Source organism: Tympanuchus pallidicinctus, unplaced genomic scaffold (assembly GCF_026119805.1).
Source record: "Tympanuchus pallidicinctus isolate F22 unplaced genomic scaffold, pur_lepc_1.0 scaffold5, whole genome shotgun sequence".
Taxonomy (NCBI): domain Eukaryota; kingdom Metazoa; phylum Chordata; class Aves; order Galliformes; family Phasianidae; genus Tympanuchus; species Tympanuchus pallidicinctus.
In genome coordinates, this window is record NW_026294769.1 from 24,765,638 (window position 1) to 24,783,580 (window position 17,943).

At 40.0% G+C, this 17,943-nt stretch overlaps 1 protein-coding gene and 1 long non-coding RNA gene across 6 annotated transcripts in view; one reads left to right on the forward strand and one right to left on the reverse strand.

The window, feature by feature from the left end:
* FAM210A (family with sequence similarity 210 member A) overlaps nucleotides 1–17,943 on the forward strand; it is a 25,024-nt gene continuing 7,081 nt past the window's right edge. The window contains exons 1-4 of one of the 5 annotated variants that reach the window (XM_052704095.1): nucleotides 1–138; nucleotides 11,645–12,117; nucleotides 14,257–14,368; nucleotides 15,642–17,554. In XM_052704095.1, the coding sequence (XP_052560055.1) occupies nucleotides 11,669–12,117; nucleotides 14,257–14,368; nucleotides 15,642–15,908 (828 nt within the window). In that variant the 5' untranslated portion in view covers nucleotides 1–138; nucleotides 11,645–11,668 and the 3' untranslated portion in view covers nucleotides 15,909–17,554. Of the gene's footprint in view, nucleotides 139–521; nucleotides 626–753; nucleotides 1,041–1,318; nucleotides 1,427–10,653; nucleotides 12,118–14,256; nucleotides 14,369–15,641; nucleotides 17,573–17,943 lie in introns of those variants that run through there. The other 4 variants (XM_052704096.1, XM_052704093.1, XM_052704094.1 and 1 more) reach the window with 4 other exon arrangements.
* Nucleotides 7,780–11,785, reverse strand: LOC128091138 (uncharacterized). The gene is made up of 2 exons (XR_008211262.1): nucleotides 11,692–11,785; nucleotides 7,780–10,056 (listed from the first exon to the last, which is right to left on the reverse strand). It is a non-coding gene; the product is annotated as an uncharacterized LOC128091138 (long non-coding RNA).

Consider the following 17,943-nt stretch of genomic DNA (forward strand, 5'->3'; position numbering starts at 1 on the left):
GAGTGAGGGAGGGGGGTGGGGGAGCAGGCGGAGGGAGCGGCGCGTGCGCGCGCTCCCGGCAGTGGCCGTTGGTCAACCGCCGCCTGGCGCGTGCCCAGGGTCCCCGGCCCGCAGGAAGAGCGGTGGCTCGGCCGCGAGGTACCTTGGGGCGGGGGGACCGGCCTGGGAGCGGGAGGGCGCGGGGCTCCCGGATGGCTGTCGGCGCTGAGGGGCGGGGCGGCGGCTGGAAGCTCTCAGCCCCGCGGCCGTCGGGCAGGTGCGCGCCGTGCCCCCGGTCCCGCTGCTGTAGTCGCGGGGGAGCTGGGGAATGGCTGCGGGCGGGGAGGGGCAGAACGCCGGGGCTCCGGGCCGCCCGCTGTCCCGCACGTCCTGCAGTCGTCCTGCCTCGTTTGGAACGTGTCGGCCGCCGCTGTGGGACGGCATTACGGAGTGAGCTGCTGAGGGGCCTCGGCTGAGAGTCCTAACGGGATACCGCAGGTGGCAGTACAGAGGTTGTGCTCAGCGTGCTGGGTGCTTCTCGGTGACTCGCTGGCAGCGTGTGGCAGATAAATGCTAAAGACTGCTTTCCCCCACCGGGGAGTCTCAAAGTTGAGAAATCTGATTGTGCTCCTCTGAGCCGTGTGAGGTAAAATGATGCTTCTGTGCTCCTCTTGGGCCGTCAGCCTTTCTTCTCATGCTTCCTGTCTGGGATAGCTGTAAAAGTCTCAGAACCCTCAGGAGACAATGGCTATCAGAACAAAACAGAAGCCTATTGGCAAACTTGTACGCATTTATGGTTCTCATTGGTAGTCTGCTTCTTAACAGTGAGTGTTTTCCAGACACTCAGAGTATTAGAAGTCAGAAGGCTTTTTGCTAAGACTGTTAGATCAGAGGAGTCATTTCTTACTTTTAAATCAAATGTGCCTCTCTGTCTGGTATTACAGACTGCATGTCTGACCTCATTTGTGTCTGTTTCTGAAGTGCCTTCTAAAGCCGGCCCAGAGGAGGAAGCATGAATTCGGACAGCAGCACATCAAATGCCCCAAAGTCCACACCAAAACGTATGTTAAGCAAATTTCACCTGACAGCATTCCTCAACTTAGCTAAACCCAAAGAGTTTTACTGTTGCAAGCATAAGCCTTAAAAAGATTCCTTGAAGTTATGATACTTAGGAAGTGACAGGGAACAAGCTCTTAGTCTGGAGCATACCTTGATGCGTGTGCTCCTTGTTAATTTGATTCGCAGCTGCTTCTGTATGGGAAATGTTTGTGCAGAGGGTAATGTATCCCCAGTCTCCCTCCTCCTATGGGGCTTGACAGGTGTTTACCTCCTTTCACAGAGCAAGATCCGCTTGAGTTGAAAGCGATATGACTGACCTCTGTGGCAACATTGTGGAATTGCAATCACTGCTCCCATTGGGAGAAAAAGAAATCATTGGATGCTTTGGGTGGGTGGATATCAGATGGCTTGCACATGGCAAAAACTGAGTAGGCAGATGCAGACTCTGTTAAGAGTATGTAACAAATGTAAGATGAAAAAAGGTTTGTCTAGCGTGACTTTCCATGCATCTGCTTCATAGGCTGTAGAGCCTGATAACAAACGATCTGATCTAGTTTAAAAGGCTCCATGTAATTCTGCTGTTGCAGATGATCTCTTCTCCATGCAAACTGACTTAATTCTCTGTGTATGCCTATAGACATCATTGAGACAATGATGTCTGCTTTTGGAAAACGGAGTTCTTGATGTCCCATTATTTCAGATAACAGGCCTCAGTTTGCATCTCAGCATGTTTCTGAATCTGTATGGCACTCTGATTTCCATGCTGATCTTGGAGATGAGCAGACAGGTGGTGCGATGGCAACAGAAAAATATCTCTAAAGCTGGTAGTTGAATCTATGGCATTCCTTGAATTCAGTTAGTTTTGCAGATTGCAAGCAAGATCCAGTTATAACTGTTGATATGCTATAAGCCCAGACTGTTGAAGCTGAATGTTTTTAAGAAGCAGATCCAACATCAGCAATGTTTCCAGAGTAAGAATTGAATAAAATCACAAATAGCTGAGGTCTGTCAGATATGCCTGAAATCTTCCTGGGCAGTATGAATGCTTAAGAACTTGGTAGCATGTGGCAGTTTGTGTTGGTGAAATTTCAGAAGAGAATGCGTATATTCAGTGTTTTCCAGCACAGCAAGAAGAAAGTCAGAAACCAGTCTCCACTGAACCACTCTGTTTCCTTAGGAAAGATAAATGCAAATGTGAATGTAGCGTGAAAGTGATCTGACCACTTAAAAGCTTTAAGAATCATAGAATGTTATGAGCACAATAACAAATTAAGTTGCAAAGGTGTTGTTTTTTTTTTCTTAAATTGAAAAATAACTTCCTACTCCTGCTGCTATTTCATTACCGTAAGGACAGGGAGAACAGTCTTTTGTTTTCTCATGATCCAAGACTTAAAAATAAAGAAAAAAAGCTGCAGTAACCTAACCTAACCTCTTTCTTCTTGCCATAACCTTCACTTTCACTCAAGTCAAAGTATCTACTAGAAGTAATTGGGAGTCTTTTCAGAATTTCTGAATCTTGGACTATGATTGTTGATCTGAAGTGCGTGAACTACACAGTTGCCTACCAGAGTATCAAGGTAAAATCCTTATGATCTGCTGAGATGATACCTTCTGAGATTCTGTTGATCTTGAAGGTACCAGCACAGGTGTGTTGAGTCCAACATACTTTGTTCTTACTAAGTCAAGAATATATGGCTTCAAATTGTCAGGAAAATTGGAGTTTAACTGCATCTCAGTATATCAGCTTGGTGTGTCTTATTATGTCAGTCCTCCAGCCTTTTTTTCCTCTGTTGTTCTATGCAGGGCAGAATCAATTTCCCCATTAAGGCATTGCGTTTATGTGGTAGGACAACAACCTTGCTTGATGTCTAGACTTTTCTGAAGCACACATGCAGTGATCTCAGTTCTCAAGGACCTGCATTTCCTTTGAGCCACTTAAATCCTTTCTATGCTAGTGGCCTTTAGTTCTTCTTAACATCGTATTGTCTTCAAACTGACTATATGATGATTCAACAACAAAAAAGGCTTTATTTTTGTTAAATTTCCAGATGTAACATTGCTCTTTCTAAACATATGTATAATCAAAAAATATTAGGATGTTATATTCATAAAATAAACAAGAAAGTTAGGCAGAGCAGATTATGGTAACAAAAGAGAATAAATGGAAAGCTTACCCCTATCCTGGGCTCACTCAGAAAACCAGCAAAGGCAATCTCCTGAAAAGATTCTTCCCCACTGGTAGCCAGCTCTTAAATAGATCTAGGAGAGGTGGAGCCAGGCAGCACAGCTGAATTGCCTTCACCTGTGCTCCTCTGGCTGACTCACTGCTCATCTCAGGTGATCAATCAGAGGTTCAGGCCGTGACTCAGCAGTTCCCATACAACATAGATATCTGAATAGTAAAACTAGGGTTCATTCCATTTGTACCCATCAGAAAAAGAAAGTATGAGTTAGCTGGGCTGTAAACTGTAGTTGTAGGGATCTGTTATTTGGTCGTGTCCAAAAACTGACCTTGGCCGTGTGCAGCAGTCATTATATAAACAAAACACAAAGTTGGCTGTTTGTGGCTGTGTATAGTGTTGTAGCAGGAGATCCTCTGCAGTTCTCCAGATATTGAGCACAGTTTCCTTGCAAAAAACGGAATGAGGGAAGAGAATGAGGGTTATACCGTGAAATACTAATGAGTACATTCCACAGAATGGAACACCTCTCCTATGAGGATGGCTGAGTGAGCTGGGGCTGTTCAGCGTGGAGAAGAGAAGGCTGTGAGGTGACCTGATAGCTGCCTTTCAGTATATAAAGGGAAGCTACAGAATAGAAGGGGACAGAATCTTTAGCAGGGTCTGTGGTGATAGAACAAGGGGAAATGGTTTCAAGCTCAAAGAGAGCAGATTTAGGTTGGATATAAGGAAAAAGCTTTTTACAGTGAGTGTAGTGAGGAACTGGAACAGGTTGCCCACAGATGTAGTTGATGCCCCGTCCCTGGAGACTTTCAAGATGAGGCTGGATCAGGCCCTGGACATCCTGATGTAGCCATGCTGTCCCTGTTCATTGCAGGGCAGTTGGACTAGATGGCCTTCACACGTCCTTTGAACTCTAAGGATTCTGTGATTCTAAATTATAAAACAGCAAATTTTCAGATACATTGATTTTATTGATTCTAAATATAGATGCATGAGTGGCTTTATAGCAGTTCTGTAAGTTTCTTCCAAAACTGGTGGGTGGAACTGAGTAGCATGTGAAGATGCTTATCTTTAACTGTGGTGACAGTGCTTAGCCCCAGCATGTACCAGTCAGTTAGCCTGCTTAGTTTGTGGTGCTCCAGGTTTCTAATGAAAAAGACATGAAAAGTACTGGTCAACAGAGAAAGGCATTAAGTTGGGTAGTAACTTTAGTTTTTAGCATGATTTCCTAAGAAAGTGAAGTGTATGCGCTGGAATTAGGTAAGAAAGAACAGACCAGTAATACTAGCTATCTTTGACAGAGTGGTTGCAATCAGAGAAATAGTAGTCTTTTAGATGTTTGATGAAAGTGGAGGGAAGGTCATACTTGATGCTTTTGAAAAATAGCTGCAACTTAAACTCAATCTTAGGAAACAAAAGAATATGCGTAAGGGAGTTGTATTGAATGCCCTAACTGTGCAAGGATCCTCAGTTGAATTTCATTGTTGTTTGGATGCCAGCAAACTCAGCCTTATGACACCACTCCATAGGAAGTCAGTTTTTCTCTAATCTGTGGCTCGCAAGTTCTTGCTCTCAATAAGAGGGAGAGAAATAAGACTGCGTATCTTTGTTTGTTGTCTCCAAGTGTTGCAGCATCCCCTAGAAGGACAAGAACAAGTTATGTTCTATAGCTATGAGGAGTGATTAAAAATATGTGGCTTAGGTACGGCAATTTCTGACTCGTGGAAGATCTTTCAACTGTGTTTTCTTTGCTAAGCAACAGTAGGCTGTATATTGCATCAAAAAGAATTTGTGAATCCACTGAGCTACACACTGTTTTTCTAATAACTGCTCAGCACTTAGGGAGGTGTCTGATGGGTCATGTTCTACTGGTAGGCTCTGTACACTGTCAGAATCCTGCCATGACTTTGAGATGTCTTAAGCAGCTCTTGATTGTGGTAATGAGATGGTTTGGGTAGGTGGCATTGAGAAGGGTGAGGGAGAAGTTGGAATGCTGCAAAGAGTCTGGCTGACTGAAAGACTCCTCCTGGTACCCAGGGGACCATCTGAATCCTGTTGTGGTGCCCTCATGTAAATTAGATGGAACCCCGTTCTGGAGGTTATCTTCTGAATATGCCCAATTTGCTGCTTCAGGCTGCACTCAAGATTGTCATTATGCTCCTATAACTGAAGTCTCATCACAGTTCCTTCTGGAGTGAAGTCTCTGCTCTGTGAGTGATGCTCTTTCAGATGCATGCAGATGTTGTCACTGTCGGTTGCACGGTTGGCAACGTTATCAGTCATGTCCTCTAAGCAAAACATGCTGCCTGGATTGAGTAGTGGCCGAAGAAAGTTTATCAATTCAGCTACCCAAACCTTAACAAAAGTAATACTTTTTGTCATACTAACAGGTTGCATTTGTATGTGGAGACATGGGGAACAGCATTTACTAAAAATTATGATGATGAATGTGGTTTTGAGCATGTGTGTGTTCTGTAAATGTTATGATCAGCCTCTTCACACATAATTCTTCAAGATTTTCTGATTGATACTACGCATAGTTCTCCATATGGACAACTCTGAATTCACAACAGAGAATTCAAAGCTTAACTCTGAATGTTTAGAAAAGATTTGCAGTGGAAGTGAATGTCTGCCAACAGTAATTCTGCTGAGAGATGATCATTCTCTGTGTTGTTTTGTGGTTTTGTTTCTTGTTTTTTGTTGGTTTTTTTTTTTTTTTTTTCTGGGAGAAAATGACAGCACTTCAGTGTTTAAAAATGTGAAAAAGTGCAGTTTGAAAGAATGAGAGTCTTGAACTTGATGCTTCCACTGTAGATTCTGTTCCTGTTGAAGTTGTTTGGATGGGAGACAGAGGATTGGGTTTGGTTTAATGCAGATTTCATTAGGTAACAATTTCATTATGGCTGGTACTGTTGGCTGCTGTTGGGATAGGGAGAGATGGGATGAGGGATGATGAGATGAGACCTGCAAGGACCTGAGGTGGCAAAATGGCATTTATTGCATCCAGAAAGGAAGCCGTTTGGTAGTCTCAGTGCAAGATGAGGGAAAAGGTTGTACAGAGTTGATGCTAAGATCTAAGTTTAAGCATATTCTTAATAAATGCCTTTTACAGTTAGTTAAAGGAAAGTGTGAGTACCTACACGTTTTTGATATTGCCTCTTCAAAAAGGCTGAGCTTGATTTGATTTAGAAGTAGTTGTTCTAGTGGAGGTGACAGTATCTGCAGTGTGTTTCCAGTTGCTTTATTACACCTTTCAAAATAAGACCAAATATGTGTTTCCATCTCCAAGAGCTGTTTTTTTTATTTAAAAATTATCTAAATTTTATGTCAATCAAGTCTTGAGTAATTGGGAAGATTATGAATGTGAAAATGAGCTTGACTACTGGAATCCAAATTAGAAATAGCAGGAGGTCTTGAACAAGCTGCCATTCAGTTTTGTCTTTTTTTCTTAGAGATTTCAAAGACATGCAAGAAATTGTTCTAGATGAAGTTTATTCATATGCACTGTCTTTTACAAAGGTTTTGCTTGACTTGAAGACTTTCTCTTGCTGGGCAGACCTACCCACACCCACCCCACGTCCTCTCATGTTGGTTCAACTCTCCTGAAAGAAAAATACCAGTGTTTTGAGAGAGATGAACTAATGAAACATCGAAAGATTCAAGGATGAAAGAGGCTGTTTGGAGTTGTTTGGGAAAGTTTCTGTGTTATCCTGAAATAAAAAGGACTGTAGAAACCTTTTGTATTGGTGCAAACTTCTGTACTTCTGTAAAAAATCAGTAGAGGGCAGAGTGAAACTTTGGTATGAAGGAGCCCAGCGTAGATGTTCAGCACTGCAAAGCCGGATGGAGTTCATGGTTAAAACGTAGAATAATGCTAGATATTAAACAGGCTGGAGCAGAAAGCACTACAGACAGCTGAATAGTCTTTTAGAAAATAGATAAAACATTCACACTTTGGATATGCTCAATTGTGTGCAAATTTGAGGTCTAATGCTTCTCCATATACAGGAGAATGGGGATACTACTGTCACTTTGACTGGATGCAGACCAGCTGTTAAGACTTCTGTTTGGCATTCCAGATCTACAATTCATCATGCTCACTGCATTATGTTCTCCTGCTTTACTTAATGACTGAACCCAATGTTCAGAGTTCATAAAGCTCTGCAAGAGCTTCTGTGCTACCCAAAGCAACTTTTGCTTGTGCTTGCCAATACTCAGAAGACTGTAGTAGCAGAGACTGCCATGTTTATAGGGACACTCTGTCTGTTTATTCTACTTTCTTGACCTCACTAGGTTACCAAAAACAGTACTAAGTCTGAGCGTGAGCTATAGTAGTTTGATGAAGTAAGAGTTTAAAAGTTTGCACTCACATTAGTGTTGACCTGTAGGAATGCAATACATTTAAAAATTAGAGCACAGCATTTGCTAAGGGAAAATGGGGAGGTTAGGCGTGATGGAGATGGAAATGTGAACTGGAAAGGATTTCTGAAAACACTGTTTGTGTCCTTTGCAAATTCTTCTGTGTACACAAAACACAGTCCTCCGAGTTTGCTTGATCTTTCTTTTTTTTTTTCTTCTTTTTTTTTGCTCTAAAATTGATAGGAGTATAAATTGATTTTGTAGAACAGTATCTTGGGAATGGAAAAAGCTCATAGATTTTCATTGGGAACTCTCCTGTGGTATAATTAATGTTCCGTTTTTAACCACTGTCAGAACAAGTGCTTTAAATCCATCCGTATTTACATATTGTGTCCAGAGTGTTTCTTGTAGAATGAGAAAATAAACCAGTGCAGTCTGTGTGTACTGTACCATCAATTCCCTTGGATTTCTCTGACCTCCTTAGAAAAGATCTTAGACTGGAGGTTTTGCTGTCTTAACACTACTGCCATTCTCACATTTTTGCTGGCAGCTCAAAACTTGCTCATTATGAAAGGATAACTGTTCTTAGTGAAATGATCCTATTTGGAAGCTTCATCTGACATCATCTGTGGCATCATTTCTCTTCCCAGAAGCAGATATCTGCAGTGCTCTTGCTGTATCTGTATCTGTCTGGCTTGTTGCTTAACTGTTTTCCTGACATCCCTGTTTATTGGGGTTTTGTTTGGTTTGCTTAACATGTAGGTAAGTATCCAAAGCCATCTCTGCGACATCTTGAATTTCTCCTGTCCTCAGAAACAAAAGCAAGTCTAATCTTTACATCCTAATAATCACTGGAAGGCAAAGATTTTGCTGTGCAAGTAGAGATTGGCTTCTCCTGAAGTACATCAGTTTTGTGCTGAAGCTGATCTAAATTACAAAAGTAAAAAAATTGCCTAAGCAAAACCTCTGGCACTGTAATGAGGAGCTGAGCTATGCTCAAGAGGCCATGGGAGCCACTCCCTTTATGTCAGAGGGCTTGTTGATCACTTGTCATGAGGCAGACTTCAGAAATAAAATGGATGTCCAAAAATCTCAAGCAGGAGTGTGTCCTGAACAGCCAAGATCTCTTCAGCTCCATTTACTGCCAGCTGGAGATACCACTAAATAACCAGCAGAACACTACCACGCAGAAGAGACCTTATCTCAGAAGTGTTAATTTCATAGTTTGTCATACTAGCATCAATTCAGTTACTCTGAATTGTTTGAAGTTACAGATTCTTACAGCAGAGAACAGCTGCATTTTTCATTAGATGTCACCATGTTAGTTTGTTCTTCTTACTCTTTTTTCTTGTTCCATATTTATGGTAAAGCTAATGGAAAAGCTAAGATGCTTCAAAATTTCTTCCCTTTGCCCAGTTTTTATACAGTGTTCCACCAGCTTTTCCACCTCGGTGTTTGAAGATTTTAGCTTCTTTCTTTTTCTGTGCTCTTGCAGCATCATGCAATAGCATGGAAAACAAATAATGGAATTAAATGCAATTAAGAAAGAACTTTTCAGAAGTCATCCAGTGCCATTGTAGATAACATTTGTGTTACTGTCCTTTCTTAAAATCTAAGGGGTTTTGAAAACCGTAAGTTACAGGGGCAGTTGTACAACTCATGTAACTAATTATTTTCTTGAGGAAAGTATTGTACTTAGAGAATAAAATAATGCCTCAAATCCATAGGCTGACACTTTTTTTCTTTTCCTGCTGCGTGTTGAGTGTCCAGGAGCCTGGAAACTTCCTCGCACTAATCACGTCTTAAAGGATAGATTGCCCTGGATGCCTATTGTGTTTTGGAAGGATGAAACAACTACAGTTCCATATCCAGACACCTGTATTGTATGCTATGGGTAGTCTGTCTTGTTTAAGAGTTGTTTGCGGTGCTGAGCAACGTAACGTAATTAAAATACTGCAGTTGAGCAGCTGTATCCACCACCCTTTTAACAGTACTTGTTAATTAAAGTCAATTTATAAGGTGTGTGCTATATCATTTTATTAATTTGCCTTTCCTACATGCTGCTCTATCCATTGCAGATATAGCACTTTTCCTCTTCTAGGCTCATAGTGCTACTCGACATTAGTGTCATCCTCAACTTACACTTCAAAGGTCTCTTCTGTGTTCAGATATGTAAAATAAAACAAGTCCCTGTAAGACAGTAGCATCTCTTGGAAATTTCCAACTGTTCTATTCTCTCAAATGTAAACCCTATTGCATCAAAACCTCTATTTAGGCATGAAGTATCTAACAAAAAGCTTTTTAAAGCAGACAAAAAGAAAGTAAGATGGTTCTCAGAATGTTAGCTGGAGTATACTCTCATATGTGCCTACAAGGTTCAGGACCTTTTTAGGATCTACCCCAGAGAACTTCCCTTTGGTTAGGCAAGTCTTACATCCTGGAGAACAACCCTGTAGTTGGTGAGCTCCAGGTCCATCTGCGGATAAAGAAAGAACAAAAATGGCACAACAAGTCTTGGCAGCGATCCTTTTTCTTCCCCTGCTTTCAGCCAGTAGTGAAGTTATGGCTGTTGTTGAGTTTTAAGCACGCTTAATTCCCTCAGCAAAGTTCCTGCAACTTATTTACCCATCACAGTGAGCCACTGACTGACGAGTGTTGAACACACTGAGGTGACCCCACTGCTTCCTCCTGTTGAGGGGAATTTTAAGAATTTTGAGGGTTTTTTTTTTTTTTTTTTTTTAAGTCCTTGAACTTGGAATGAAACACTAATTCAGAGCCCAGAAACTTATGCAGGAAAAAAAAAGCCCTACCATTGGTTTGTCAGTGTCCAAAATGGAATCCACACAGGTGCATCTTCAGTAAGCAAGGTTTCAGACTGACCAGAGATCTTAATAGCATCTGTTGGCTGTTCTTTGTATCTTCTCTAAATGTGTCTTTTTTTCTACTTTGGCAGAGTTGTCAATATGTTCAAGACATGTATTTGAAAGGAGGGAACTATTGGAAGAGCAGCAATTTTTGAAGATAAAATATTTTCCTTTTTGTTGCATATTTGAAAAGCAATAAAGGCTATGTATGAGTTCATTTATTTTAAACCACGGTTTATATTATGAATTATTTACCATTTTCAATAACCTAGATGATTTAACTATGAAAAAACCTGATTAAAATGTATATAAAGGCTGTAGTAGGTGAAGGAGATGCAAAGATGACTGTGGAGCTTAAATAAACTTGAACAATTTCTAGTTTGCATCAAGATTTACTAAGGTAGTTACGCACCTAAAAACATCAGGAAGATTTGCATGTTGTAACATAACTGACTTAGCTGGCATTAGTTATATAAAATCAATTGGAGCCATTTTTCTTTTGTGGGAAGGAAAGTTGGTTGTTCAGTAGTTTGCTGTTACAAGTTATTATGCATACCAAACAAAATTCCTGTTTTGTTTTATGCAGACCCTCACAGTGGTTCTTATAAACTTTCAAGAGTAACTAATAAATCGTAAGGCTATAAGAGGATGATCTGCAGTTTTAAAACGTTCTTTGTGTTGTAACATTTGAGATTACAGGGATTATTTTGTTCCTAACTATGATTTTTTTCTCTTAGTTCAATACCGTAATTAATTTTAATTATGTTGTGTGTGGTATCTCTTTAAGAGCATCCCATTATCACTAAAGCACTCCGGTCAGGTCTTACTACATCTGTGCAGGTTGGAAGAATCACCTGAGATACCAGTTACTCCTAAAAATGAAGTAACTTCAACACCTGTACCATATTGTGCAGATGAAGCAGTAGGTGTCACTAAACATCTTAAAAATGGTTTCAGGCAGCAGAATGAGCATTGAGGGGCTCAAAGGGGATATTTTATTTCAGAAGTGAAGAGGTGAAATCTAACAGGATTTGCTTAATTCTAGAAAATAACCATTTCTGTGAAAGAAGATGGGAAAACCTTCTGAAGCAGAGGAATAGGAAAAGAGAAAACTTCAGAATTAAGTAACACTGAGCAATTGCAAATCAGTTAATTGGAATGGAATTTGTTTTCAATTTCCCTATTGTTTCTTCTCTGCAGAAACCTCAGCCCCATTTCATCAAGATGCAAAGGAGTGTATTACATACTGCTTCTCAGCTGGCCCATGGGATGTGTTTGTTGTTTCCTCGCACTGGTGCCTTTCATGGCTTAAAAGGACCATCGGTGGCATCTCATGTTGGATGCAGAGTGAATTTGGCACTGGACCCTCCTAAACGATGTCTTCATGCAGGTGCAGCACTCTTTGCCTCAAAGAGCAGCACTGTTTCATCACAGCCAGCAGACACTCCTAGGAAAGCACCAGAAGAGAGAGAAGCTTTGACTTCAGCCACTGAAGTACCCAAGCAGAGCCCTGTAGAGTCAGATGCTTCAGATCCTGATCCGTTACAAGACAAATCAATTAGCCTTGTTCAAAGATTCAAGAAAACTTTTAAACAGTATGGAAAAGTCATGATTCCCGTTCATCTTGTGACTTCCACTGTGTGGTTTGGAACCTTTTACTATGCAGCCATGAAGTAAGTTGATATTTTGTTGCAGTGTGCAGTGCTGCTATTTAATTGACCTGGACTTTCACAGGTGAAAGGATGTAAGTTATTAATCTGTGCTAAAAAATGCCTCTGTACATGATAGAGAAATGAGGCCACATTTTTACCTGAAGCATAAGATTAATACTGAAAGAATGTAGGGCTCATGAGCTTGTTGTGTACTTAATGTTTTCATGCAGTGACTGCTGTATACTGGGTGTGCATTTGTTGCATTAGGAAATGTAGTATTTGCAAGAATGTAGCTCTCCCCGAAATATGCATGGATATAAACAGCATTGAAATGATTAGTAAACTTCCACCAGATATAAATTTGGAGATTTGGAATCCCAATTGAGTTGTTAGATAAAATCTTTATAGACCTGTTCTTTGCCTTTGGATTTGAAGGATATTTCACCCCTTCCATCTCCCTTCATCCCCAGTCTTCTCCTATGACTGGATTTTTAAATCTTTTACCTCACTCTGAGCTCCTCACAAAATATACATCTTTCCTTTTTTATTTCTGCTTACTGTCTTTCCCTTCCTCTACTGAAAAAAGTTACTCTAAGTCTGTAGCACAGACTTTTAATTGGAAAATTAAGTTGTGTGGCCAAAAAAAAAGTCCTTACATATTTCTAATTTAAACTTCTTTAGTGTGGGACAGGTAATGTTTTGGAAAATGGCATTTATTACAAAGAACTACATCAGCTAGGAACTATTAGTTCAGATGAAAGAGCACTGTCTATGTGGAAATGGTTTGCTAAATATAAGTAAATGTTTATCTCTGGATTGCTAGTGTTGCATATTTAATAATAGAACATATGAAACAATGACATTTTCTAGTGGCAAGGATGGGGCTTTGACAACAGAATGCCCTACCACACAAGTGTTTGTTTTAGTGACTCTAACCAGCTGGCATCATTGCCCTTTCTAGGAGCTATAGATCCAAATGTCATTCTAAGTTTAGCTCACGTTGGAAGAATAAAGGTCTGGAGCTATTAAAAATACTTTGCTTTGGATGAATCCAAGTTGATACTCACATCCAGGCTTTTCAAGTTTGTTTTCTTGAAGTGCTTAGGTTAGCTGCTAAAATACATATTTAACAGATGAAAGCAGTTGAAATATTTAAGTAGGAACTAATCATAACAAAACTGATTTGTTGTGCTACAGGAGTAGCACTCTCTTGAAGTAGAAGAATAACTTTCAGAATGACTGCTCATGGTGCATGACTAAATGGCCATGGTTTATTTAACAGCATTGATTAACACTGTCTTTTAGGTCTTAGTAGATCTGTTTTCTTCTCTGGAATGAGGCCTTTGTTGATTCTGGTAACTGTTAGAAAATTCCTGCCTGATACTGTTCCTGATCCTGCTGCTAAAGTGATCACATGCATAGAGAAACACTTAAAATGCTGGAAATAGTAGATAGAAATTGATGATGATGCTAATAATACAACATTTCTAAATTTGGGGAAGTGAGGTATCAGATCTATAACTGCACGTAGCTTTCTTTTACAGTGTAAAGGAGGACTGCCTTTTTTTTTCCCTGTTCTGGTGCTGATATAATTTCTCTGATTTTCAGATAGAAAGACATTATAGTAAGAGCTCATTGCACCCATGCCGCCACCTCGTATTAACCAGTACTAACCAGATAGAACAGATGAGCACAAAAGCCCTGCAGTCTTGTGCATATAACATTTGCATCCTGTTGCCACGTTCCATTTGTTTCATTTAAAAGTGAAGGGAGGACACTGAAATCTGGGCCCTCGACTTGTGAGCAGATTAGTCTGAGGTTTCAAAAGGGGAAAAAAAATATTTTGGACTGAACAGAACTTGTACAACTGGAACCTGAGCAGCTGCCTCAGAACCTACTCTATCTGTGCACCTCCAGATGTAGTAAGCTGGAATGCAGGTTAGGTTTGCAGCTGCTCAGCTCAGCAGGGTAATGTAAATGGGCTGCCTCCTGGTGGAATGCTTGGGGAGGGGGGAAGCAACACATTAATTTACCAACACATACAAAACATAAGTGCATTGTTTGTATGATTGAGTTTAAGAATGGAAATGATGCTCTAGACCACTGTTTGGGTTTCGTATGCCATCCTTTTCATTTTCAATTATTTTTTCTCTTTGGTAGAGGAGTGAATGTTGTTCCATTCCTAGAGTTGATTGGCTTACCAGACAGGATAGTAGACATCCTGAAAAATTCCCAGAGTGGAAATGCACTAACTGCATACGCACTGTATAAAGTAAGTATTTTAATGGTTTGCAAACAAGCTCTATATCTTGCCTAGTTAAATAAGTAGTGTGTATTTGTTTAAATCAGGAAAAAAATATTGCTGTTTTCTCTCTTTGATAGTTGGACACGTTTCAGCATTCATTTCTGTAATGCAAACAGTTACATGCAAGTTAGTACGAGCCCTGTGTTCATTGAAAGAGTCTGTACTTCTAAAATAACTTTCTTGCTGCAGGATGATTGTCTTCTCTCAGAGATCTAATTACAATTAAGCTAGTCCTCTGTATCCCTGAAATAATTAACAGGGATAAAGAAGTAAATTTCAAATGCTTTATGATTTCCAGATGAGCGTAGGTGGATTTTTTTATTATTATTTTTATTTTTTTTAATATTCTGGAGGTGAATTGATTTGTCTTCCTCCATTGTTGTCAAGTACTTTCACTGTCCACTCGAATCAATTACTTAGATTTAGGTTTGGGTCTCGTTTAATTGTTGTATGTGCAAAGTCTGTTTTAGGGAGCCAGAAATATGTCAGACAATGCAAAAACAAAGTAATGTATTCACTTTGAATGCCACTCATCGGTTTCCTTTCCAGATGTGATATGCTGCTTATCTGTCCTTTTAAGGCCCCTCCCACCCCCAACTACATGTGAAAGCATTACTCTTGCCAATTGCTCCTGTGCCTGAAAGAGGTCAATAAAGAAATGCGGTTAAAGACAAAGGTTTTATTATAGATGTGAGATTTGGCAGACGTGAAAGCGCTAGAATAAATTGCAAAGAGAAGATGATACATCGATCTTTGAAGTCCTGAAAGAACAAGTTTGTTTAAACTTTCTAGGATAACAAACCTGGTCATTGTGTGCTGGGCTAGCTGACTTCTTAAGGTCTCTCTTAGCTTTGGCTTTCCATAAGCGGGTCCTAATTTTTAGACTAATTTTGGACTCTTGTGGATTTTAGAATTCAAAGCACACCCTGTTAGTATTTCTTCTTTGTTTACATATAGCTCAGTGCTCACGTGCTGCCTGTTCTGTACTGCATTCTGAGGCAGTTAGTGCTCTTTCTACAAACTGCTTAGGGAGGTTTTTTAAAATGCAACTCTGATGCCTGTGCTGGTTTGTCAAAAGGATACTTAAGTAGGAAGTATGCGTTTCTGCAGCACGTGCTGTGAATTGTTTTATTTCTTAACAAACAGAAGATATTTTCAGTATCTGACACTGGTCAATGTACATTGTTAATATTAAAAATACATTCTGCTTGATAGTACTGTCCTGTTTTATTTCTTTAAGATTGCAACTCCTGCCAGATATACTGTGACTCTGGGAGGAACATCCTTCACTGTTAAATATCTGCGTAAGAATGGCTACATGTCCACACCACCACCAGTAAAGGAATATCTACAAGATAGGATGGAGGAAACAAAGGATAAAATCACAGAGAAAATGGAGGAAACAAAGGATAAAATCACGGGGAAAATGGAGGAAACAAAGGATAAAATCACGGAAAAGATTCAAGAAACCAAAGATAAAGTTTCGTTTAAAAAAATAAAGGACTAAGAGATGCTTAATTTTTGGAGATCTCTAACTTAGCACTTTAACCTTTTTTGAGGCAGGAGATACAAAGTGCACTTCTGACCTTTCTTGAGTTTTTTTTGTTGTTTTGGTTTTTTGTCTGCAGACTACAGCTTCACTGTGGATATAGAATTATGTATATTCTTGAAGGCTGAAGTTTCCTGGGAGAGATAAATTGTGACAAAATTTCAATTAACAGAAGCAAAAATAAGTTTCACATGAGAAGTTCACATCCAGTGGTAATAGTGTCAACAATTACATCTCAACCCTCCCCCCCCTTTTTTTCTTTTTTCAAAATGAAGATGATTTCATATTAAAGCCACTGCTTTACTCCTCCATCTTAGTGCACAGCCATTATCCCATCGGACTGAACCTTCCGATAAGTGAGAATGGAGATGTCTCTACTGGAGAAGAACACTTATTTTGTATTTCTAAGTGTAATCTCAGACCTCCTTAATCGTGATCATCTCTCGACGTGGAGACAGACCATTGTCACTGATACTGCACATGAAGAAAAGAACGGATTAGTTACTCACTGTAAATGAATTCATAACAGCTACATGGACTTCAGCTGATCTGTGACAGTTCACAGTTTGGGACGGCTACAAACCTTTCTTGGAAAGTGCATCTTTTCAGAAATCTCAACTGCAAACTATAGGAAGATGAGTTAATCACAACAGCCATACTGTCAACTATACTGTCTTTTTCTAAAGTTGATTTTCAGTAGGAAGTTATTACAATGAATCAATTATTGTATATTAAAAACTTTTTAGTTTTTTATTATGTTGAAGTTTACAAAACTGTTCTATTATTTCATGGTAGTCCTATAGCAACAAAAAAAAGAATTCAGAAGAGAGGTTTACTCAAATAATAGGTATACTAATGGAACTTTTTAAATACATGCAAAGTTAGAGTTAAATCCCAAAGTTTCTTTTCCTATCCAAGAATCTCTTGGATGTCTGTAGTACAGTTTAGCTTTCCTGAGACAGTGATTGCAGTCTAGCAGAAAACTCTACGTTTTCTTACATCAAGCAAATACTTGTTTGTACTTGAAATGCTGAAAGGACTAAAGGTGAAACTGCTCTATTTGACTAAACTGGCGAGCTTCTCTCTTAGTTCTACTCAAATTTTAGGCTGAACTGAGTGGATTTTTTTCCTGTTTCTGTAATGGCCCTCACTTCCTAGTAAATCTCTGCATGTGCATTTTGCTTAAAGATGTTGGGGTTTTTTTGTGGGCTTGGTTTTTTTTGTTTGGTTGTTGGGTTTTTTTGTTGTTTTTGTTTTTGCAGGGAGATAGATAAGTAAAGCAGCAGAGTTGGACCCTAAGCATTGTAACTAAGATAAAAGAAAATAACTGATAAAGTATCATTTCTACCCCACTCTTTTACTTTGTCAGCGAAGTCACCAAGAACCTGTCCATTTTTAAGTCCGTTGAACTTCATTAACTCAATTGTGCAGGATTGATTGCGTACTTCTCTGCCTCTGTCCATGTGTCAAAATAGTAACTGCAATCTAATGCTTACCTCACAGGGCTGTTGTGAGGAATAATCATTGTATATTCAGTGTCCTGAAGATGTAAAGTGCCACATTTCTGACAAATACTATTAAAAAGGAATTCTCTCTAACTGCAAGCTCTTGAGAGTGTTGAGGTGAGTACTACTTTAGAATTGGAGTTGAGATACTTCTCCTCCTCCTCTTTTAGTGTACTTTTCCTTACTGTCCTTGAACATGCTTTTCTGACCTAGACTGGGAAAATGGAAAACTGGGGGTGGGGGGGGAAGGCAGCATTGTACTGTGCATGGCGTGGTCTGGGGCCGGAGGCTGGGACATTCAGTGCCAGTTGTGTTTCAGCTCTTCCCTGCACCAGGCAGGAGCTGCACAGGGGCACTGTGCTGCCCACAGTTGGCACACATGTGATGGCAGTGTGCCTTAATGTGAAGCAGCCTCAGGAGGTGCATGTGGTAGCACAGAAGGAAGAGATGCAGGTGCGGTGGCTTGGGAAAGAGAAAGGTTTTGTGAT